The sequence below is a fragment of the Antedon mediterranea genome, chromosome 2, assembly GCF_964355755.1.
Source record: "Antedon mediterranea chromosome 2, ecAntMedi1.1, whole genome shotgun sequence".
Classification (NCBI taxonomy): domain Eukaryota; kingdom Metazoa; phylum Echinodermata; class Crinoidea; order Comatulida; family Antedonidae; genus Antedon; species Antedon mediterranea.
This window is the reverse complement of record NC_092671.1, coordinates 12837098-12861358: the sequence shown is the minus strand read 5'-3', so window position 1 is coordinate 12861358 and position 24261 is coordinate 12837098. Positions and strand designations below refer to the sequence as shown.

The window sequence follows — 24261 nt, the reverse complement described above, 5'->3', positions numbered from 1 at the left end:
CGTAATTGTATGTATGCAGTATGCTCTAACCTGCAATTTCTAAATATGCTGTAATTTGTTTAACACCTCCAGAATTAACAGCCAAGCATTTGTACTCCCCAATATCGTCGTAATCAACATCATCTATCTGCAGGCAACATGTCCCATCTACAGTTGAATACGTCTGAAATCGTCCACCGTTTGCAATAACATCATGATCTCGGAGCCATGTGATAAGAGGCAGATGTTTGTTTAAGACCTTACATGTAAGAGTGGCACTCTCTCCTTGCAAAACGTAAACATCTTTTGGGGTACTTTCAAAGGCTGGTGTGTCACCTGAGATATAAAACAGATGTTTTCATATATAGAAACTATTGATAGTTACTTACATATTGTTATGGGTAACACTTACCTTTAAAATTTAAAAATTCTTCAAAGTAAATACTACTTAAAGGAAATTCTTTAAAAATTCTTAAGTGAAATATTTTTTTAATTGGTGAATACGCCACATATATTAAAAAATACATATTTTTATGATCATTTCATAAGACACATTAAAACACACATAATTGATAAATAAATATTCTGAAAAGTGTATAACTTACAGTTCTCTTCAGCCCTTCGGCATTCCTTCTCGTCCATGTCTGTAGTGGAGAAAGTTGCTAAAGAAAATGAATAGAAAGCAGTATTAACAACAATGTAATATTTATAATTTAACGGTTGTCTGACAACCAATAACACAACAATTTTGCAACAGTTTCATATTCATAACATCTTTTATGAGATTAGACTTTGGCTGATTTCATATTCTAAATTGTCTGTTAAGTTATTGCACAAAGAGCTATTCAAAGTGTTAAGTTGTTGATGATATTTTAAAGCTTATTTATTATTTTAAGTTTTTCAAATCATTAGGCAAGTATAGTCCTCGTTTGTGTAGTTGTTTTACAGTAACAGGATTTAGAGGACATGACCCAAATATATTATATTGAAAGCTACAGATAATTATTACCAAACATAATATATTTTTTATTATTATTGTGAAAATTGCTTACAAATTATGGTTTACAAAAATGTATGCATGCTTTCTATGAAATTAGGGAGTGTTCATTTGCGATGACACAAGACCTAAAACCTAGTTACGTCATTACGCACAGCAACATTGGGATGTTTTTCTTCACTTGATTTCTCTCGACATAATTTTGTAGAGATATCAATGACATAAAATCCCAAATTTTAAAGCTCCCTATTATTAAAAGCAGCTCAACTAATTGTTGTATTATTTATTTCCTCCTTTGTAGATATCATGTCTATTAATGCCATAATGAAAACAAACTCACCTTGTTTGGATACTGTTAATGAACATATTGTCTTTGCCGACCCTACAGTATTTTCAGCAATACATACATAATTTCCAGAATGATGAACGGTAGGTTTTGATATTATCAACAAATAATTTCCATCATCACTTTCATCAAGAATAGACTCGCCGTCGTTTTGTATTTCATTCCCTTCACGTAACCATCTGACCTTAGGCTGCGGATGTCCTGTAAACTTACAATTCAACATAACAGGTTCATGCTCATAAGTTTTTATACAATCTGAAAGCTTATATATACATAGAGGAATTGTTTCTGTTAAATTGTTGTTTTCTTCATCCATATTACAAGCTTTTCCTTCTCCTGCATCCTCATTTTCTTTCGTGTTGCCATGAAAGCCTATACTTTGTTTCATAGCATTTGCATCATCTGTTGCCTTAATTTTACTCCTTTGATCGGAAATTCCAACACTTTTAATATCTTGATCTATGCTAGAGTTATTCCTAGGAAGTTTTAAATTTCCTATTTGTTTGTCATTGCTTGCAATAATATTAGATTCTGTCTGACATTTCTCGTGAACTTCAACTTCCTCCAAACCTGTTTCTGTAATGAAATGGTCACTCACATTTGTCATTGAATTTGAGTAACCATTAGGTTCAGTATATAAGAACCCTGTTTCTGTTACACTATTCTTTTGTGAGCTTCCTAATAATGCATCTTGAGTTTTTTCACTGTTTTTGTCACACTTTGGAGGACTGTCAATTGTTCTGTGATCCTTCTTGCACTCATCCATTTTCGTTCCTGTAGGTGCAAGAGATTTTTCTGTAACTTTGATACCAGTAGGCAGTTTAGATAAAGATGATAGTGCCTCATCTTTTATTGTTGATGCATCCATAATTTTTTTACTTTCTAAATCCTCGTAACACTCTTCACTGTTCATTGCTACATGTAGATCAGGTTTAATAACATTTGAATACCCCTCCTCATCTTTTTGCAGTTTTGTATCTGCATTTATGCATGTTTCATTGCTTAGGCCTGATCCACGCTTCACTGCTTTCGTACTCTTGCACTCTCTGTTAATTTCTGTTTTTGTGTTGGAATGAGCAGTTGGGATATTTTCATTGTCAGTCACGCTGTTTGGCATCCAATGATTATGACATATCTCAGAAGACTTTGTCTGGGAGTCAATAACACTATTAATAGGACAATGACACTGTTCAGTTGTGGGATATTCCTTTTCTTTTAATTCAGTCCCATTTAAGCCAATATCATCTGTAGAAGTGATTGAGAATTTTAAATATTTTAATATATAGGCTAAAAAACTGTTCTCTTATTAATTTCAAACATATTTGCGATTGATAGACATTTATTGTCAATTATTTTTTCATTCATTCTACTTTTGCAAATACACTAGTTTTTTTTGTTAACATGTTCAGTATCGCTAAAATGATTTAAAAACAATGCCCCATGCGTAGGCTATGAAGGGTTATGTGTGGGAACGGAGTAGTAATTTATAGCTGTACTGTACTGGCACATTTTTAAGTAATATCAATTAATAAAATCATACCTGTTTTACAAATTTGTTGTCCACTGAATTCTGTGAGCCTACATAGGCCTACATCTATATCGACTCCTAGTGCTGTTTTCCCTACATTTACCCGACCTTCCGTGGCACTGTGTGAAAGCAAAGCCAAGTTACCTTCTGAAGCTAGCCTCCTACAATCATTAGACCTTTAGTTAATGAAAGACACGTGTCAATTAAAAATAAGTTTGTGGGTTGAAACATATGAGTTTGTTCAATGAAATGATATGTCAGTGGCGCCGTTTATACAATTGATTTTATTAGTTAATTACTTATTAGTTGACGTTTTTTCAGATTTTTTTTTTGTAAAACAAATTCCAAAATCGTTTTGGAAACAATGGTTCAGGTTATAAATTAAAATTCAAATGATAAATTAAACAAAAATATTTTAGTTATCAATTAAATTGTTATGGTCACCCTCTATAAATAAGGTGAAATAAATAAATAAAATAAAAATATGAACAATCTCCACAAACAATAAAATTGCTATTATTGAATGTATTCATATCTTACTAATTTTTACTCATGAATATTGAAGTAATAATGTTATAAACTTAGTAATACTTTTACTATAGAACAATCATTCTGCTAAGAGTTTTCCATAGCCTAGATATATGTTGAGAATACATGCTTTTCTTACCTGTATCTTTTGCCACCGAATATTCTTATAACAATATCAGGTTTTGTTTGGCATATAAGCGATAGTACATCCATGTCAATAATAATTAATTAAAAAACTTCCTCAAATAAAATCCAGGTACCAGAATATGTAGCTATTATTTGTAATCACATTGAAACAGCAAAATATCTGAACTTTGTAACACTTCCTAATATAGTGTTTGATGAGTTGTGAGTTTCACTGATACAGACAGTTTCTGTCATCTGGGAAAACTGATTTGTATTCATTTAATGGCACTAAGAATGTGGGGGAATGTAGTAGACTGTAATGACTTTACTACACTACGGATTGTATGCACCTCTAATAATGTTATTCCACACTGGGATAGTGTTTTGTGTTGTGTGTACAAAAGGGCAAAGTCAGTCAAAACAGGGTTACCCTTGTGCAAATATCATTATAAATGTAAATACTAAATTGTGTAAGTGTAAATATATAGAAGTGATCTTGAAATGACCACCACTGATTTAATCAATTAAACACAAACTTAATATTAATTTATTAAATCTATTTTCAACATATGCAAGAGTGTATAACTTTTGCTGTTAAATCAAATGTATAACTTTTGTGTTGCAGAATAAAGTTTAACAATAGCTATTCTAATCAACAATGCACTTGGTCCTGATTTATTGCAAATTCCAACACTAATACCAAGGTATCTTTTGTGATATATACATCTGGGTGTAAGATATTTAACATTAAATATATCTACTCAATAGACAGTCACTTGTCATTTACAGTATCATAATTTGTATGTTGTTCATTGTTTCTTTTTACCTATACAAGACTCCATTTTAAGTACTTATAATATGTTTCTAATATGAATTTTACATGTGTCCATTATGTTAGGATGTCAGTAGTATCATGATTCCATTCAGAAAAAAAAAATGGAAAAGAAAATGTTGTTATCGGTAAGTCAATGTTTTTATCTTTATTTCCCATTATATTAATTAAATGATGTAAACAGACACATTATCTTCCTCATTCTGTTTCAAGTGTTTACATTAACATACTTTACTAATGTTAGGACAAGACAGAAATGAATAATATATTAACACTGCGTTGTTTTATGGGTGATGTTTTTTAATTGTTTTATGATTTTTTTATTATGCAGTTGACTCACTGGGAAAACAGTCTTTATAACTTTATAAAAGTAAAATTAATAAACCATATTATAATTTGGATTACATCCATTCTTGATTCCTAAATCAGTTTTTAAATTTGGGTGTTTTAATGGATGAAATATTTAATAAGGATCTGTAAATTAAATAGTTTCTAGGACTCATGTCATGACGAATTGTACTTGGCGGTCCCCCTAGGTGCTTTTTTATGGCCTGAGATAAAGTCGGCTCTATCAAAACAGTTGGTAACTCAGTGTGAAAAATCGGCTTCAATTTCATAGCCACGTGTCTGGAATTATCTTGAAAAAGAGTGAAGAATTTAACCTTGCGTGCTGCTGCTATTACTGCCATGAAAATATTATGACACTATATTCTGTTTCATAAATACTTTATATGATAAATTGCAGTTTTCTTTTTGGAGTAAGATCATGCTTCTTTCAAATTGAAAACTTTTTAATTCTTTAATACAATTTAGATTTATTATTTTATATTACAAATACATAGGCCTACTAATATCTATGAAGTCATGGTAGTAATGCAACAAAAGCTAGATGATTTTAAAATTGTAATATTGTTTATTAATTTTTAATAAACAGAAGGAGTACTCTCACTGTAAATGAGAGGTTGCCATGCTCGATTCTAAAAAAAAACAAACCTTTTTTCAATGTTATGAAATGGATGAAAGACCAGGATAGCATTTATAGTTTTCTTTGTCAAGATATTTAATTTTCCAAGCAGTTCTTTTCATCTTATAGAATCTCAGATTTATGAAAAAAAATATATTTGCTTAGATTTTTTTAAACATAATTTACTTAAAACATGATATGATGATTTTTTGCTCAACAATTTTGGTAAATCTAACCCTAATGTTCCTAAATTGTAGTGTACTTATTTCAAGGAAGCAATCGTTGAAAGATATTAAGTTGTATTGTATGCAAAAGGGTGTTCCTTTTAATACTCTAATTGTTTCCTGAAAGTATGTATAAACATCGCAATGTAATTTTAACTAATAAGAATGTTTAGACATTTAAAGGTAACCAATGATGGAAAATATTTAAAGCAGTAACAGTTACCTAACCATATTTCAAGCAGCAAATAATGAATTAACAGTAATACAATAATTACAATATCATATAGTCATGAAACCAAGAGTGTTCAGTCATCGGTAAGAATAAAAAAACAATTGAAAACGATAAAGTTCATCCTAGAACCACTCCCCTTTTCCCTCCAATTCTTCTCATTCCTCCTCCATTATACTTTTATTATTAGAGCTACTAAATTCATAGTCATGTATATTATAATTTAAAAAAACAAAAACAAATTTATACCATACAAAAGGCAAGGCAAAAACCAACCCTATATTTGTTTGTCAACACACAATGGACAATAAAAACCAATTAATTATGACTACTTAAAACATCTACAAGAAATTGACAAACTGCGAACTTTCAACATTGAAACAAAAAAGTTAAATATTGTATTAAAACAATTATGTAGTTAACTCTAAAAATAATCTAATTTAAATTGTGAATTTCACTAGGCAATTTGTTCCAATTACTTACCTGTACTGAAAATACTATATCATAATATTCCAAAATAGTTTACTTTCGTACTATTATTTTTGTTATGACTTCAATTATTTTCAAATGAACATTCATCAGTCCAGCATCATGATTCATGTATTTTGACAAAATTATTTGTAGGTATAGATATAAAAGCAACCATCTGCCTTAATAGTTAACTAGGGTAAGAAGTACCAAACGTTGACAGAATTACAATGATGTCACAGCCGCTTTGATTTCATTGGCTCAACAAATAGGAAACAAGATCTGGCTATATGTTTAATGGTGTTCTTTTGCTCTTCTAATTAGTTTTAGATCACATTTCTTCCTGTCTGTATCTTCATTTTTTAAAACAGTTTATTAATAGTAGTTTAATGGGATGATACAACCCTGTAAGAGGGTCACTGGTTTGCCACTATGGTAAATAATTCAGTTTCAAGTACTTAATTTTTATTAAAATTCTATTACCACATTGTATTTCTCGGATAAGGACTATAAACCGTAGGTCCAGTGTACACAGTTATAACCTGTGTGTACTTTAAAGAACCCAGTCCATTATTCGAAAAAGAGTAGGGGGTTACCCCGGTGAACTGGTTCACACAATAGCCCCTGTATCAGGAGGATTACCACCTATCTGATAGGACAGTGATTAATTCACTATTGGTAATCCTTGGCCACATTGCCTAAAAGACATAAAATAAAAATAAAATAAAAAATTGTATTGTTTGTGTCCCTAACAAGCTTACATGAGCTTCTAGTGAGTGCCCATCAGTCGTAACTGGAAACACTATATTACTGTATATAAAAACATAGGTTAATTTTCTTTCTCCAATATTGGTGTCATGATTGCAGATGTCACCTCTGATGTGGTGATAATTGTTTTTGTATAAGGGTATAAATTGATTGACTTTAGTTTAAATTGACCAACAGATGCTTTTAATTTTGTAACAAATATCCAAAGCATAATAAGACATACATTGTATTTCATAGTGGAAGACCCTACAACTGATACAAACATGTAAACAATTTCTAATGATCATTTTATGTCTACTAAATTCTAAATTCTAAAATCTAGTTCTATAGTATGACATCATAGCATTTTCCTATTTGACATTTGGTTCAAATGAAGCATGCAAAATGAGTTTTGATTGGTTTAATATTAATTTCTTAGGGTTGATTGATTGCAGTTGTGAGATTAATTGCGTCATCATTAGACATTAACACCAAAGTTTATTACAATCTTGATAGGTAGATCCTTTTCACAGCTGCATAATCAACAGTATATAGAATATTATGAGTACTGTATATAAGCCTACATTTAGGTATATTTAATCACATAAATTTAAGTTTAAAAGTATTTTAGTAAAGCAAGGAACGCGGAGAGGAATGATGCGTATAATTTAATGCTAAAAGTAATGCATTTGAATAAAATCCAACAACAAAAGTGTGTTCGCATCCAATGGTGCAGGAATGAGGGGGGGCAACTGACCTCCCAAAGTAAATCATGGTCAAATATAGCGTTTTGACCCCACAAATGTTAAAGCCTAGCTGCTCCGTACAATGATGCGCAAAGGGAGCATGGCTCAAATTGTTGGTGCCTACACCCACATCCCTAATTAAATTCAAGGATACACCCTTGACACCCCCCCCCCCCCCCACTTCAAAAATCATTCCTGCGCTGCTGGCATCCAACACCCCAATCTGAATTGACTACTCATTGTCTTACCTTTGCCCAGTATTCTTTACCACTACTGTATCTAGAGTTTCATCGTTTTGATGAGAAGATGAAGTTTGTAAAGTGGGTCATTAAAGGCTTACAAACACCCACTTCAGGAAGCATGTTAGGCTCTCTTGTACACATTCCCACTTGATGATTTATGTTTTATTGATTATTGATTATAGTAAACAATAACATCACCAGCTTTTCACTTTCATGTAGCTATGATACAAACCTCATATGTTGATTTTACTGTATTTTAACCAACGCCATAAATATTGTTTTTTATGTTTAATATTATTGTTTGATACTACTATCCGATAGTTCACTTGTGTTATTTTCAAATTTTTCCCTTTTTGATTTATTAAATTAATATTGCTACCTGTATGTATGTATAGTTGAGAATCTCTGTTATTTTATTTTAATTTAGGAGAAACGTGGCAGCCAGGTAAGCCTGTTGGTTGTGCAAGGTATGAATTCGACAAAGTCCAAATGTCTGAGGTCAAAGTTTACAACAAATCATTGACTTGGACAGGTAAAATATTTATTTAGATTTAATGTATATTTATTCACTTTTATAAAGATGAGTTTGGTTGATTGAAAATTAATAGTTTAACTGTTTAACTGTTAATTAATTAAAAGAATTAAAAAAGAAAAACACAGCTGTTAATATTTAAGTATATACTGAGTTACATAAACTTATACATTTTAATAACTAAAGAAATATTAATTCAAGCAAAAATAAATTATTAAATCAATCCATATTCCAAACCATATTTCCTTTTAATCTCAAAGTGTAGAGGAACGGCTTTACACAGCTAAGAATTTGTCCACAACAAATCACGCAATTAGCTTTACAACTTATTTGAATTAAATAGAAGAAGAAAAAAAAAACTTCTTTAGATTAAGTTTGTAATCAACCACAATATAAACGGCTGGTTTTCCTGAAAATATTCATGATTTTTTTTTCTATTATTGTAATAAATATCAAAACTGCACTCCTAAACTATAACCAAGAGATTTTGAATCTTATGTTTCAGCAACAAAATCAAAAAAGTTTTCTGTAAAACAAACTCCTTATTTTTTACAATTGTGTGCACAATACATACTTTTCTTTATCAACCACATATTCATACCTCTTTTAAAAGTAGGCCTATTTGAAGACGGCGAGTAGATAATATACAGTTGCCGTCTAACCTACAGATGGGCTCTTAAACTTCATCGGCAAAAAACAAAATCTAGAAATGCTATACAAGCAGCTGGGAATGTTGGAAGGTTGTAAGTTAAAGCATTTCTGGATCAAGGAGATTTGCAAAAAAAACCTTGTTTAAAAAAAAAAATTATTTTGACAGCCTCTAACTGTAGAATCTGATTCTGCTCTGATGTAACTAGTTCTGCATTTAATATTTATTTATCGATGGAGCTGTATTTACTGACTTTCTATTTTGATTTAAAGCTTTACATTCTAACTATTATAAAAGATATAACAGATGTACAGACATATTCCACAAAAGATGAGAAAATGACATATTTTTTTTGCACAAGATCAAAAAAGGGATAACTATATGAAATATAAAAAAATCATATGTTATGTACATGGTTTTATTAGCAAATTGCCTTAAAAAGATTAAATGCTAGAATAAAAGCAGATACATAACTAAATAAGTTTAATTAATTATATAAATTAATTAATTAATATTAATTAAACTGATTTAAATATTCAATACACAATGATGTACTGAAAGAAAAAGTTATTTAAAAATACCATTGTGTATAACTCTCATTATCTCGGCATAAAGAAATAAATTGTTGATTGATATCCCAATATTACACAATCATGATTATCAATGCCTCATGATTAGACAGTTTTATTGATCAATATCCAATGATTGGACGATTTATATAAATTCTGTCCTTTGATTGGACGATTTGGCAACATATACTGATTGACAAAGCACAAAATGGCAAACCCTACACCTGACCGGGATCATCAACATTCTACCGCCAATAGAAATAGCCATTTGTAGATGATTAGGACAATGATGTGTTTCTAGACAATCGACTTTACACGGATCATCGCACGCACTGCGTTGATGCCTTTCTGTAATTTGAAAACAAAAAGAAAAATATGACTATTTCTGAATTTTATATTAATATAGGTAAATTATTTTAGATATTATTAATAAAAAGAGGTTTTGTTTGTTGTGTAATTCAAACTCATGTATTTGTTGATTACGGTTTTTAGAATATTAGTATGTTTTTATGGATATGAAGTCTGAAAAAAACTAGTTTGATCAGTTAATTGTAGGATTCATTAAATTAATTTATTTAAATTGTCTACCCATGTATTCAAGTTCAAGGCAGTGTCGCTTTAACTTACCTGCCATTTCCTCCTGATAACGTATTTCTTCAACTTAGCCTTTGAGATGGCTTTGGAGGAGGCGGCACCAGCCTTAATCAGCCAATCATGCTGCAAGCATTGTGAGGCACTATTCCTGTCCCTGAAATAATAATATATCATATGTTAGGGTATGGAAATATTGCCAATAACATGTCTGAAGCTCTGATTACACTATCAAACTTTATGTGACAAAAAATGTGATGTGCCCATATATGGACATGATGATGTCATATTGCTACCATATTTGGGCACATCTCACTTTCTTTGTCAAACTAGGTTTGATAGTGTAGACAGAGATTTAGAAACATTGCATTACTCTCTTGGAAATTGATGTCTGAAAACATAGTTTTTGTAGATGAAGGCGTTGATTTATTCGTAACATTTGGTAGTTACTGTCCCTACTGCTTGAGATAATAGTTGTTGAATCATTGATATGAACCATTCCTCTTAAGGTTTCCAAATTTAACATTGGAGCTAAATTGATAATAACTTATCGGTCCAGCCAATATGTTTCTTACTCTTTTTCTTTCTTCAGTAAACTTTCAATGAAGTTCTTAGAAGCATCTGAGATATCATCAAAACACTCATCATCCCAATCCCATTCAACCTTCAAGATGTTTGTCATTGTTTCACCCTCTGAATCACCCATGAAAGGTGACAATCCACTCAATCTGAAATACAATTTTTAAAAATTAAAATAAAATAAGGTGTACCACTCGCCTCCTATACGTAAAAAGTAAAGAGGTGATTTTCCCAATAAAATATCAGAGGAACCAAGTTTAAAGAAGAGTATGTTTTAGATAAATCTTAAATTATAGGCATAAATAAAAAAATGGAGGAGGTTGATACATTTTAGGAACGTTCTTATAATGATAAACACAACACACTTATATAAATACAGTATGTGAATATAGATGTGTAGCTGATTAAGTAAAAGTAAAACAAACCCACAAAAACTTACAAAACGTATGCAATGACTCCTACACTCCACATATCAGTGTTAACATTGACAGGATCAAATGTAACTACTTCTGGTGCTAGAAACTCTGGTGTACCACAAGACACCTTCAAGCCATCTTTGAACTCTTGAGCCAAACCAAAATCAATAATCTTGATTTTGTTACTATTTTTACGGACACAAAGGATATTTTCTGGCTGCAAGAGCAAAATGAAAATAATATTATTATGTTTTACTGCTATTATTTAATACTTTTTCAAAAATTTCTAGGCACACAGCCAAGGACTGCCCAGAGTGAAAATCAGTGTCCTCAAGACAGACATTTCACAAGACAAACAACAGATGTCTTTGGTAGTAGAGTTTAACATGTCGTAAGAAAAAATTCTGACATCTTTTCACAGTTGAACGTAGGTATCAGTAACCGAGGATTCCATTCCACCGAGCAACCACCCCACTTCTTATAGTATTTTTCTGCTTAGCCTTGTTTTCAGAAAGCACTGTATTAACTTTAAAAAATTAATTTCCATTACCTTCATATCTAAGTGGATAATTTTCTTGTCATGCATAAATTGCATGCCTTCACATATTTGTGTCATGAACATGACACAATCCTTCTCAGTCAGATCGAACTCCTCATCAATTACCCTTTCAAACAATTCTCCTCCAGATACACTACAAAAAAAGAAATATGTTTGTTACTAATTTCAATTATACAATTTACCATTCTTGTTTATTTGTAAATATATGTGATGAGATATCTATATTGTCTTTATAGGTGGAGATAGTTGGAGTATATGGGTCCAAGGAAGCCATAGGCCAGCATACCATGGTCATCACACCAGGAGACAATCACAACCAACTGCTTAATCATCCCCACAAGGATGCCAGCAGTGAGGGTATTAAGGACAACCATGGAGATATAATAATAAGACTCAATCTTAGTCAATGCAACAGTAAAGGTGAATGAATAAATAAAATATATAATTAAGACAGGGGTTTAGCAAATTTTCAAATGCATGATTAAAATTAAAAAATTTAAACATGATATAAAGAAACAACAACTTACAGTTCAAGTATGATAACCATATTATTTCCAGCCCCAAAACAATCATACAACTGCAATAGCTTAGGATGCTGTAACTTCTTCATAATGTCTATCTCATGTTCAACCTGATAAAATACATACAAATATTTATAATGCTTAATCGTTTTGTGTTTTTTTTCTTTAATAGCCGTTTAGCATACATATAGTAAAGGTTTATAGATTAGGCAGGATGCCATAAACACATGCTTTCTGTGTTATGTTGTTATAAAGCTTGGGTGGCAAAACCAGAATCTTAATCCACAACGCTACGGTAATATTGGTAAGTAAGTATAGTATAATTAAACTTCAAATTAACCTCTGATAAGTGTGATGATTAATTTTGAGTTGGCAATACTTAAAATGTTTATTTTGAAAAGCATTACCTCTTTTTTGTCAGCTGGTTGTTCAGCTTTTATAAACTTTGCAGCAAATACCCGTTTGCTACTCTTTTCTAAACATTTGTTTACTGTACCGAATTTACCTCTGCAATCAAAATACATTTATATACTATTAAATCATTCCATCTCTCAAATAAGAAAATTATAACAATATATATCATATATAGATATATTATATTGCATTCTCTAATACAGACTTATTGTTTTTTTTTAAGAATGTTTTCTTTTTTAGTAGATTGAATATAGCACAAATAATTGAAAGAATCATCTGTACTAACCTTCCCAACTCATCTTTGATTTCATAAAACTGTTTGACATTTGTTGTTTTGAATTCAATCTGTCTGGGCTGGAATGCCATCTCATCTGAAATATAACAGTAAGTATTAATATTTGTATTTAATTTGACGAAGGAATTGTGTTTTCCAAAAGCATTGCACTTTCTTCCTTGCTGTTTTAATTTATCGTTTTGATTTAGCTTTTCTAATTATTATATTTGTTTCTCCATTGAAAGCCAACCACTGATACCCACAGAATTGTCGTTTTTCAGTATTTTACCTTTGGATTTATATTACATACACATTCTGCCAGAAAAACTCATGAACCTAACCTTTTTAGTTGGTGTTTGTTATTTCATTACCGAGAGTGGCGCTCATGAAATTTGCATTGAAAGATAAATTATTATAAACCTACCTGGTTCTTCTAGTTCATCTTCACCCCCTGAAATAAGAAACAGAATATTGATGAAATAAAAGTGTAGAGGTATTATATTTACAAAAAAAATAAGCAGTTTTGAAAATTATAATAATCATTTATCATCATATTTATATTTTGAGCATTCATACTGTAATGATGAATAATAAGGTAGGCTTATATAGTGCATTAAAAGATATACTGTCGCTCTGAAAAAATTATTTTTAATTTTTGTTGTTGAATATGCCATTTTGATGGCAAAATTGGATCTCAAAAAAATATTGACCTAAAAAAAATATTTTAAAAAGTAATAAAATTAATTAAATTTTACATAATAAGTTGATGTTACCTGCAGATTCAACAACTGCGATTGGCTCAGATACATCACTTGGTTTGCTACTACCAACGCTGTTAAGACAGCTGACTCGGAAGATCAGCTTGTCATTTTCTTTAAGGTTTTTGATGGTATAGTTAGTACTGAACACATCCTTGGTAACTGTCTTCCAGCTTGTGGTTCCGGCTGGTGCCATTTCTACATGGTAGCCAGTTACAGCGGCACCTCCATCATAGGTTGTACCAGCCCATACTAAAGTGACGGAGTCTTTGGTAACCTTTGAAGCAAAGGGCGTATCTGCTGGGGGCTCTGGTACTTCTGTATGGGAAAATTAGTTTATTTATATCTTTAATTAGTTGAATAAATAATAGTATAACATATTTTTTACATAATAAATAAGATAAGTCATTGATTACTGAGAATAATGTTTTAACCTTTCAAAAACAGAAGGTTTTCATCATTCAAAGACATATACAATTTATTAAAGAAAAAAATATTATCTTTTGCCACTCCTTGGCACACTCAAAGTTTATGTATGGTTTTAATGTTGCTAAAATTATTAAAATAAAAATAAATAAATAAATATTTTAAATTAGAAAATTGAAGCTAAATTTTTGGATTACCTGTGGTGTAAATAGTATTTTATATGAACCAGTATAATTCCATGCTTGTGTATATTAATAACCCTCCACACACAAGACTTTGGCCGAGTATACCTACACCACCTAATTTTTCATAAAGTTTTGTACCCAGTCCCTCTGGGCATTGGCTAACTAGTGTATACAAAAGTATAAACAACAAAAAACAAACCTGCTGGCATCTTTCTTGTTGTTTTCCTGTTACTGCAAAATAACAAAAGAATGTTATTCATTTCAATTAACAACTATCTAGAAAATTGTTTATGCTTATTATGGGATGATAATAATTTAGTTACTTAACAGTTTTTCATAAATATGTCTATTTATTTATTTATTTATTTTAGTTAAAGGTGAAAGAATAAAATTAGTATTGTAACAAATAATATGACATGAATATAATTTTAAATACAACTGTTCTCATGGCAAACACTAACTGTTTAATATATTTTTTAATAGTATAATTGATAAAAATATTATGTATGTTGATTACAAAAATGGGAATACTGCCCTCTATTTTGAACAAATGCAAACTTTTTTAAGGAGACTAAATTGTTGAAATGTGCGTTGAGAGGTTTATGGAGACATAAAATAAAATACTTCTGTAGTAGATAATATGATATAAAAGTAACAAATTGATTGTGTATCTCAATACCAGGAATTTTTCTCACAGCCAAAATGGTATAATTATTACATGAGCAACAGTGTTTTTTAAACAAAACATAATAATTGATAATTATTAATTGGATGCTTGTTGATATAGAAAATATGAATACTGCCCTCTATACTTGAAAATACAAAAAAACTTTTTTAAAGAGACAAGATTGTTTAGAAATGTGTGTTGAGATGTTTATGAAGACATAGTTCTTAAGATAAAATACGATAACGTCTAATTGGACTTGCCTGTGAACAATCTACAATGAGTGGTATGCCAGGCTTATAATTACTTCCTGAGTTTCATTTCTAAGATCATATTTCATTTATTAATAGTTGTGATTAAGATCCAACCTTGTTTTTTCAAGTTAAGTCCTCTGTGCTTAAACATAATACCTTTTGACTAACGATGTCAAAACTTTTCACTGTTTTATAAACATCAGATTAATGTTACATTTAATAAAAGGTGAAAAATAAAATTGTTTGTGCTAAATATAGTTACCATTTTCATTTAACCTTAAAAGTTATTGAATATCATAATTTCATAACCTAATTAGTTTAATAATAAAAATAAATAAAATTAAATAAAATTAATGATTATGTTTCTATTTATTAATTCTGTATACAAGCTATACTGATTGTAGCAAAAACATTCAGTCAAAATATAAATACTAATCTTCAACTGACAATATATTTATTGAATTAGTCCATCTCTTGTTAGATATGTGTTTACATACTATACCAGATATCTTTTCTATATTTTCTAAATTTTTCTCAGACAATCATGATCTAGTTGCAATATAAAATAACAAATATGGTACTTCATTGAGTTATATCTAAATATACAATTGAAATTACTTTAATTACCATGATTTCCACATATAATAATATGATAATAAATATGTTTTATACATAAACAAAGTTTTATGTAATACTAAATAGGCCTAGACTTGAATTTGTTGACATATCATACCTAGGCCTACCTATCCCATGTTTAAGAAAAAAATGTTACACTTACATTACTATTTTGACTAAGAAATTCAAGAATAATATTGATAATAATTTGTGTATTTAAAAATACATTCTAAATGAAAACATTACAAAGTATGTCCATTATGTTATTTGCACTTTTGGAATTATATCCAAGTATTCAGCTTAGGTTCACATCCCAAGAAGAGTAGCTGCATTCTTTTGTAGACATTATAAACTACTTTAATCAATCTACTGCTTTGCTTAACTTACTATGTAGTTTAAATTATTTGAAGAAAATAATTTATAGTAGATTGATAGTTTCTAAAAAGTTTTTAGAAAGAAAATAACTTACCTACCTTGATTATGATAAGGGCCTGGCTACTGGGGTTACCAAACTGACGGTAGTAGCAATGCACACAAAAGGTATGACAACAATGTTTCAAGTCCCAATGCATTATGGGACTGCACTCCCTGGTAACCCAGCTTCCTGATATCTAAGAAATTAATATTCATAATGAGTTGAAAACCGATCAGCGTGAGTTCTACAAGCCACTACACATTTTCTAATAGCCTGATATGCAAATGAGCTTTGCTAATATCACCTACGCAGTAATTAATACACAAGCTTTGTAAATAATAAACACATTTTTACAGAGGTAATAAGGATATTAAAATCCCTGACTAAGTGATATGCTAATGATATGCAAATGAGGTACAGCTGCAATAACCACTGATTATGTTTTTTTAAATTGTCAGTCCGACACTAGCCTTCATAACCTTTGGAATGCATAGGAAGGTTTGATGGAATGTATGGAATTCATATCCGTATTTGGCAGGCTTCAGCCAAGTTGCACTAGAACGCAGTAATGATTATAGTATAAACAAAAAGAAGTTCATAAAATCAGCTGTAAAGAAATTTAGAATTAATAGGCGGATGAAGCTATCTGTAATAAGGAATTTTTAATTGACTCTTCTCAAGAATCTTTTAATCAAATTCAAATTGGTAACCAGAATCCTAGTGAAATAAAGTGAATGTATAAGCCTAACATATTAACATATTACATTAGCTCATACAATAAATAATATTTTTTTGTTAACTGAGTGTTATTATTATTATGTGAGATGTTTATATAAATATATCATTTTTTGAAAGCTTAAAATTTCTCCCTCTTTATGTTCCAGTTTGGCTCACTTGATTCAATTTATTTTTCTAATTCAATTGATTTGCCTACATGATCATTGTTCCTGTCTATAATTTTGTGTTTGTTTTGTTATTGATATTTCTTTGTACATATTTTTAGTCTTCTTAATGTTTCTTATACTCATCCCTAAAATAAATTTTCTGGACCCAATAAAAGCATTCATTAAAATTTTATATCCATTACTTTTATTGATTAGTATGATTAATTTATTGAATAATAATATTACCAGGGAAGAGTGAAATTAATCATATTCTGTCAATTTATTCAACCTAACTGCATATTTAAAAACATCGTTACAGAATGACTTTTTAAACTTTTAATGAATAATGTACATTTTTAATAATATGACTAGATCAATTTCATATTGTTATCTTTTATTTGGATACATTTGTGTAAATTAAATCCATTTTAAAAAGTTAATTAATATCTATGTATATAATTATAAACTATCAACCATAAATATATAAATAATTGTTTTTCAATAAGATATTCCAAGATAACAATATATTATTAGGTTTTAAGTAGATGTATATTGCTAGTGTGCTTCATTCACACACAAAAAAATAGTTAAAATTGAACAAGGCAATTAGCAAGTTGTACTTGAATATTTTGACCTTATGACCGAAACATGATAGAGAGTAATGTTTACCGAATACAAATAATATAATAATACCATTGATTGAAATGAATGAATGGATAAACATATAACTAAATTGAAATTTGAATTGAGCACAGATGATGATATTGGAACAGAGATCTGCTACTTAGGTGCCAATTAAGTTTGAATTAGATTACATATTAATAACCTCCTCCCTACCATTTCTTTGTGTAGGACATGTCAAGGAAGCCTTCTGTCCGTTACCATATACAGAAATGCATATTTATGGATACATATTAAATATTTTTCCACTTTAAATAATACAAATATAACCAATCCTACCTGCATGTGTTGGTGCAAATTGATATTTTAGCATATTATTTTAGGTTGTTTTTGTGGAAGATGCGATTGTTAATTTCCTGATGAAATATTTTCTCTTCTTGTTTTGTATATGGATGTACTATCCGAAATAAAGAAAATGAATGAATAAATATAACACTAATGCAAATTATTGAAGTTGAGTACTTTTTCTGTCAGTTTTATTATGGTTAGTGATTATTTTTAATTGTTTTCACCTTAAAGTTGTTGTTTTTTCATTCATAGATTAACATTAATGGTATTAGCAGAACTCTTCTGTGGTAGTACGCCTTGGGGTATGTACTGTTCAAATACTTGATATACATTTTTTTGCATTATAGGATATACATCTGTCCAAACCCCAAACAACATATGTCTTGGGTGTTTATTTATATCATAATGGTCTATTTATATTACTATATATGTAGTTATCAGATCATGGTATCGTTTTTCTGCAAAACTTTTTTAAAATTATAGCCACAAAAAGAAAATTTAAATTTGTTTTCAATGGGAAAAAATAGTTGATGTGTAGTATTACAATATTAATAGAGGTTATCATTAATATTGTTAATTTATTAAACATTTTTCACATAATAAAATTTATTTTTATCAATTTATATGTTTGTTTACTTTACTATTAATAATATTAGCAGGAAAGAGTGTAATCTCTCTTTTTCTGGTATAATTATGTTTCACACAATTTCTCTCCTATCTTTTTTTTTTATTCCATTTTGCATTTCACTTTTTTTTATTAAATATGTATTGTCCCCCAAAAACATGAAAAATGAAGATTAATTACATCAGACTTTGAATATGTTATTTTGTAGTTTTAATCAAGTTAATCACTTCCATAGAAAAAAAAACGAAAAAAAATAATAATAAAATGACAAAATAAATGGTTAAATTCAACCAAAAATCCAGCCAATTTGACAATTTTTTGCTTAAAATTTTTTTCAGGTAAATACATTTTTTTTCGATCCAATTTTTGGTCAAAGTGGATAACTATTATGTTACATTAAAATGGCATATTCAACAACAACATTTTTAAGAATTCTTTTTTCAGTGGACAATACATCTTTAATCCATTTAAATTATAGTGTGACTTAAAATATATTATGGAAATACTGTAGTATATGTTATACTATTTTCTGTACAAAAAATGTGCTAGAAGGAAACCATCGGAAAGCTATTATGATTAATAAGCTGGCTTGCTTGAGTGAGTAGTAGTAATTTACTACTGTGATTATTAGGTCACCAGATGACATTTTCAATCATAATGTAGGTCAAAAGTTTCCCCCAGTCAGTTCAGTGATCAGGTTTTCTATGGGTCAATTATAGCCAAACTAAAATTAATTATGAAATAAATGTATTGAAGATCTCCAAGTTACAATAGATAATTGTTGGGATTCTCTTGACTTCAAATTTTTATAGAAATATGAGCACCTTTAAATAAGTTAAGTCAATAATGCATAATGGTGTTAATGATATAAAATTGATGGTTATTGTTTTTTCAAAATTATTTATGAGTATTCAATTAAATTATTGCAGTAGTAATATTACTAGTATTTTATTGTTTTGTACCTAGGAGGTAGAGGAAGTTAAATGAACTAAATAGATTAGATAGATTGTTTTAATAGCTAGATGTTAGTGACCTTTTAGTTATACTAACCCTATACAGTCATACTTTATATTTATTCATCCGTCTCATAATTGAATCAATTCCTATCCTATTTACAAAGTGATTTTAATTAATTAACTATATTTGTGTGATATACATAGTTACTTCATTCCATTGGTATTTAAATAATAGTTTTTACATTTTTTGAATTTTAACTTTGGTGTGGGTTGGCTTAAATAATTAGGTCAAATACAATTAAATTATTTCCATTTTTTATTGTCAATTTTAATCTTATATTACAATGAAGCATGCCAAGCCAAGATAAAAGGTAATGTGGAAATTTAAATTGTTACTTAACTTTTTACAGAGTGGTTTAAATCACACTTACCTGTCCAATAATGTAGGATTCCTTAAAGTTTCAACCAATCATCATTTAGCAGACCTTGATGTAGCCATATTTGGCAGGCCAATCACAGTAAACCATTCTGTGCTTTAAACAATGAGTCTGGTTTTCAATGACATTTTTGGTTTAATTGATAGATGCTGTAATATGTAGTATAACAGGGTCATAATACATAACCCTTTACCATAAATGGACCTACAATGTTCAGCTGCTTTTTTATGAAGGAAATGTATCCACAATAGCAAATCATGGCATTCAATGATTTTCTATTTAATTCTTTCCACAGTATATGGTCTATGTTAGATAATTGTGTACATCCCTTTTTATTAAAGTATATTTTTTTGTTTGTATTTTTAGTGTTTTACAGTACATCCAGTAGATTTTAAAGAATAAAAAGACAAATTAACATGTAGATAAAAGGAACCCCATTTTTAGGTTATTATTTAATGTCAATTTAGTGTGAAAGTTTTCAGAGGAAGGGTGATAATTGTCTTAAACATAATTATACATTAATTTTTTAGTTTTGTTTAATAATTAATTGTAAAACATAGGCATAAAATACTGCGATATGTACACTTTAAAGAATAGAAAAGTGTGATCCTTTATATCAATATATATTTTGTATGCAATATTAATTTATACCCTGCAGACGTGACCCTTTTTCTTTCCAGACTAGACACAGCATTACCCTTTAGTGTAAAAAGTGTATGTGAGAAGGATCATGTGTATTAGATGCTATATAATACAGTTTTACCACGTTGAAACACCGGTTCTCGTCAGATTACCGAAGTTAAGCAACGTTGGGCTTGGTTAGAGCTAGGATGGGAGACCATCTGGGAATATTGGGTCCTGTATATAGAGCTGGGGTCCCATTTAAAATCAGCACTGCTGACTCTTATGGCAGCCCCTGCATCTAGTATCTGCCTCAGACGTATTGGCTTTATGCCTTTCCTCTGGTCAAGGTGGGCACTGGACGATAGAAGCCCTTGTTCAATGTTCAGACCAATCAAGGTGCTTTAAACAGTCCTGGCTTTGTTTGTATCAAACCTGTTAGTGGTGGTAATTATTGCGGTTGGGTTTGATTGAATAAAATAGAAATAAAAATAAAAATTTAATTCTACAGATATGCAGTATTTAGAGCAATGATTTTAATTAAAAGCTCTCCCATTAGAGAATTTCCAATTATCTGGAGAAATATAAAATATAACTGTGCTTCCATCCATCATTCCTCTTGATTGCTTGATAGCTAAAAATCAACATCTGCTTAGACTACCGACAACTTGCTATAAGACAAATCTAAAAGGTTTTGCAAGTGTATGTTCCCAGTTGACATCACCAATTTTTAAGGTTTAATTATTTGTCTTGCCTGCAAGATTGGTCGGTAATATAAGCATGCTAAACAGCAGAAACATAACACAATTAATTTGTTTAAGAAATAATATTTAATAGCTGTTGGTTATACAAGATTAACTGAAGCTTGTTGTGAAAAAATCCACCATTTGAATAAAAGAATCTAGAATATCCTGGAAATTTGATGATTTATTGAAAGATGTTGGAAAGACTAGATTCCATTTCAAGATTTTAATGATGAATTATCTTTTTACAAACAAGAAATATATAAAATACAAACTGTGATAACTACTCATTCAAACTACTTCTATTATTTAATGGATGTATTAAATTTGGAGCCATCTCTGTGTTGTCTAAAACAAACATTAACCAGGCAGATGGCATGACAAATTTGTAAACTTTCAAAATCTACAGCAAGCTATCATTAAAAAAGGTATAGAGATCCTGAATTAGAAAATGTCCTTCATACTTCTGTCAAAAAGTGTTATATATCAATGATTTTTTTTTCTCTGGTTTTTATTTTTATTTTGGATCAGCTATCACTTCTCTTAATTCTCGTCCTGAAATTTGGCGTTTGTTTTGTTTTTGTTTTTGTTTTTGCATTGACAGTTCTTCATATAAGCCTTCTTTCTATTATTTGCATATATACCATTTGTCATTGACATCAATAGATTATTTTATTTACCTATTAATCTTCAATTACGGTAATAAACGCTTTCACTTTTAATCATAAGCAGTTCAAAGAGAATTATTGAAAATCTTTTTCCCATTTTCTAAACAGTCAAAGCCTTGTACAGCTGATCCCTGATAGTGTTCTGTGTCTTATATAATGAAATGTGTTAGCAGAATGATAGTGTGCGAATCCTTACAAGATTCCTTTCAGCTCCTCTGGTAGGTCCTCAACCACTAAGCAGCATTCTGTGATAATTGTGTCTGCATTGTTGGATGCTTCACATTTGATTGTGAACTCGTTTTCGTCGTCTACGACCTGGACCTCACGGATTTGAAACCTGTAGACGCCACCATCATCTTCATCAAGAATGTATTTGTTGTCGTCATCTTTCACTTCTTCATCATCTACATACCATTTAACACTTAAAGGTGCTTCTCCTGTTACTTTTACTTCAAAGATGGCCCCACTACCAGCAACTACTTGCATCTCTTCCTCCAGAAGTTTTTCAAAGATTGGACCTAGAAAATATAATAAATTGGAAAATAATGGACTAAAAAAATCAATCCAGAGCATAGCAAGAATCAGTTTTTGTTTTATCTTTTAGTTGAGTTGAATTGAAGTGTGATTATTACACGTCAAGTATAACTTATATGATGGTGAATCAGGCTTAGGCCCCTAATCTTTTTGGACAGCACACTTTTTCTTCCATTTCAAAGAACAAAAAAGTGGGGCTTAAGCTTGGTTCAGACTAACATGCAATGCAAGTACCAATTACGATGCGATGTGTCATCCATACTGACGCCTGTGATGGGTCAACTTGCTTTTATCATTGTGTTTTGTATAAGTGGGAACCAAGCTTTAAATAGATTATGAAAAATTGATAGCAGTTACTATATTAAGGACAAGGGGTTAACCTGACCACCTTAGACATCATCTAGTTCTGTATTAGTATATAAAATACTAGAATTAGCTGGGTATTACCATGGAAGAGTGAAATTTCACTTTTCGATGATATTACCAGGTAGACCATTGCACCTTTCAATGCAATCCTTAAGTGCTTAAGTATTAAATGCTATGCTATGGAACTCCATCTGGGGCATCATAATACATTAACACTAAACACATTAAGTAACAAATAAGTAAAATGTAGGGGTACAAGATGCTGCCAATGGTATCTCAAAAGGTAACATTTTACAGATATGAAATAAAAGAAGTTTTTAATTGAAAAATAAGTTTTTTTAAGCAGGCAATTCTTTTAATGTACTTTGCATATTTATTTGGTTAATGTTCTATTTTTAACAACAATATGGGTATATTAAAAACTTTTTTATTTATCTGTTTTTCTCTTCATTTGAATTTTATACATCACCTTATATAATTTAAATTTTATTGGAAAGAATTATACTATTTTAGCTGTTTATTACAGATTTTTATTATAATATTAAATTAAAATATAGAATACATTTTATATTTAGATATGGTATTACCTAAGGTATGACATAGTCCCTATATTAGGAACCAGTAAACCCAGCTGGAAAACTATGCATAAATATTGATTATAATGACTTTAAAATGTTGTGACAGTTAATATTATGAATAAAAGTAAACTTACCAGACATATTGAAATTGTTGATAGAGCTTTTTAGCTATTGCCTGGGAGCCTGCAAGTTAACCAGTAGAGAGTAACAAGTTCAGGGTATATTGTGTTCTGCTCAAGTAGTACTCACTACAAGATCTTGGTTTCTAAACTTCACAACTATGCTTGGTATGATAAAAATGTTTGCCAATAGAATGTCTTAACCAATCACAACTGACATAATGTCAATGGTTGGGATGATTCAATTTAGTAACGACCAATATGATTGGACAATCTATGATAAGTGATTACACTACATTAATGCGTTTGAGTAAATACGTTTGATATACAGATGAGATTGACCAGTTTGGCCAAATATGACCACGTTATTAATTTATCTATTTA

At 29.9% G+C, this 24261-nt stretch overlaps 2 protein-coding genes, 1 long non-coding RNA gene and 1 pseudogene across 4 annotated transcripts; 2 read left to right on the top strand and 2 right to left on the bottom strand.

Annotated features, from left to right (window-relative positions):
* The first annotated feature begins 8443 nt into the window (after positions 1-8443).
* On the top strand, positions 8444-13079 carry LOC140040453 (uncharacterized). Its single transcript, XR_011842718.1, has 5 exons — positions 8444-8488; positions 11583-11683; positions 12088-12271; positions 12545-12676; positions 13027-13079. It is a non-coding gene; the product is annotated as an uncharacterized lncRNA (long non-coding RNA).
* On the bottom strand, positions 8643-16569 carry LOC140040446 (myosin light chain kinase, smooth muscle-like). Of its 2 annotated transcripts, none has more exons than XM_072086400.1 (12): positions 16436-16569; positions 14629-14660; positions 13834-14136; positions 13485-13511; positions 13073-13157; positions 12780-12879; positions 12379-12482; positions 11843-11984; positions 11316-11509; positions 10873-11025; positions 10334-10454; positions 8643-10054 (listed from the first exon to the last, which is right to left on the bottom strand). In XM_072086400.1, exons 2-12 carry the CDS (start codon positions 14636-14638, stop codon positions 10004-10006), a joined length of 1290 nt encoding a protein of 429 aa, XP_071942501.1. In that variant the 5' UTR covers positions 14639-14660; positions 16436-16569; the 3' UTR covers positions 8643-10003. The 2 variants fall into 2 exon arrangements, with proteins under 2 accessions (XP_071942501.1, XP_071942503.1); XM_072086402.1 differs by having other exon boundaries at positions 16432-16544.
* Positions 16570-20997: 4428 nt separating this feature from the next.
* On the top strand, positions 20998-21115 carry LOC140042509 (5S ribosomal RNA; annotated as a pseudogene).
* A 1065-nt stretch (positions 21116-22180) lies between these two features.
* Positions 22181-24028, bottom strand: LOC140040451 (muscle M-line assembly protein unc-89-like). The gene is made up of 2 exons (XM_072086412.1): positions 23893-24028; positions 22181-22798 (listed from the first exon to the last, which is right to left on the bottom strand). Exons 1-2 carry the CDS (start codon positions 23897-23899, stop codon positions 22473-22475), a joined length of 333 nt encoding a protein of 110 aa, XP_071942513.1. The 5' UTR covers positions 23900-24028; the 3' UTR covers positions 22181-22472.
* Between the last annotated feature and the right edge of the window lie 233 nt (positions 24029-24261).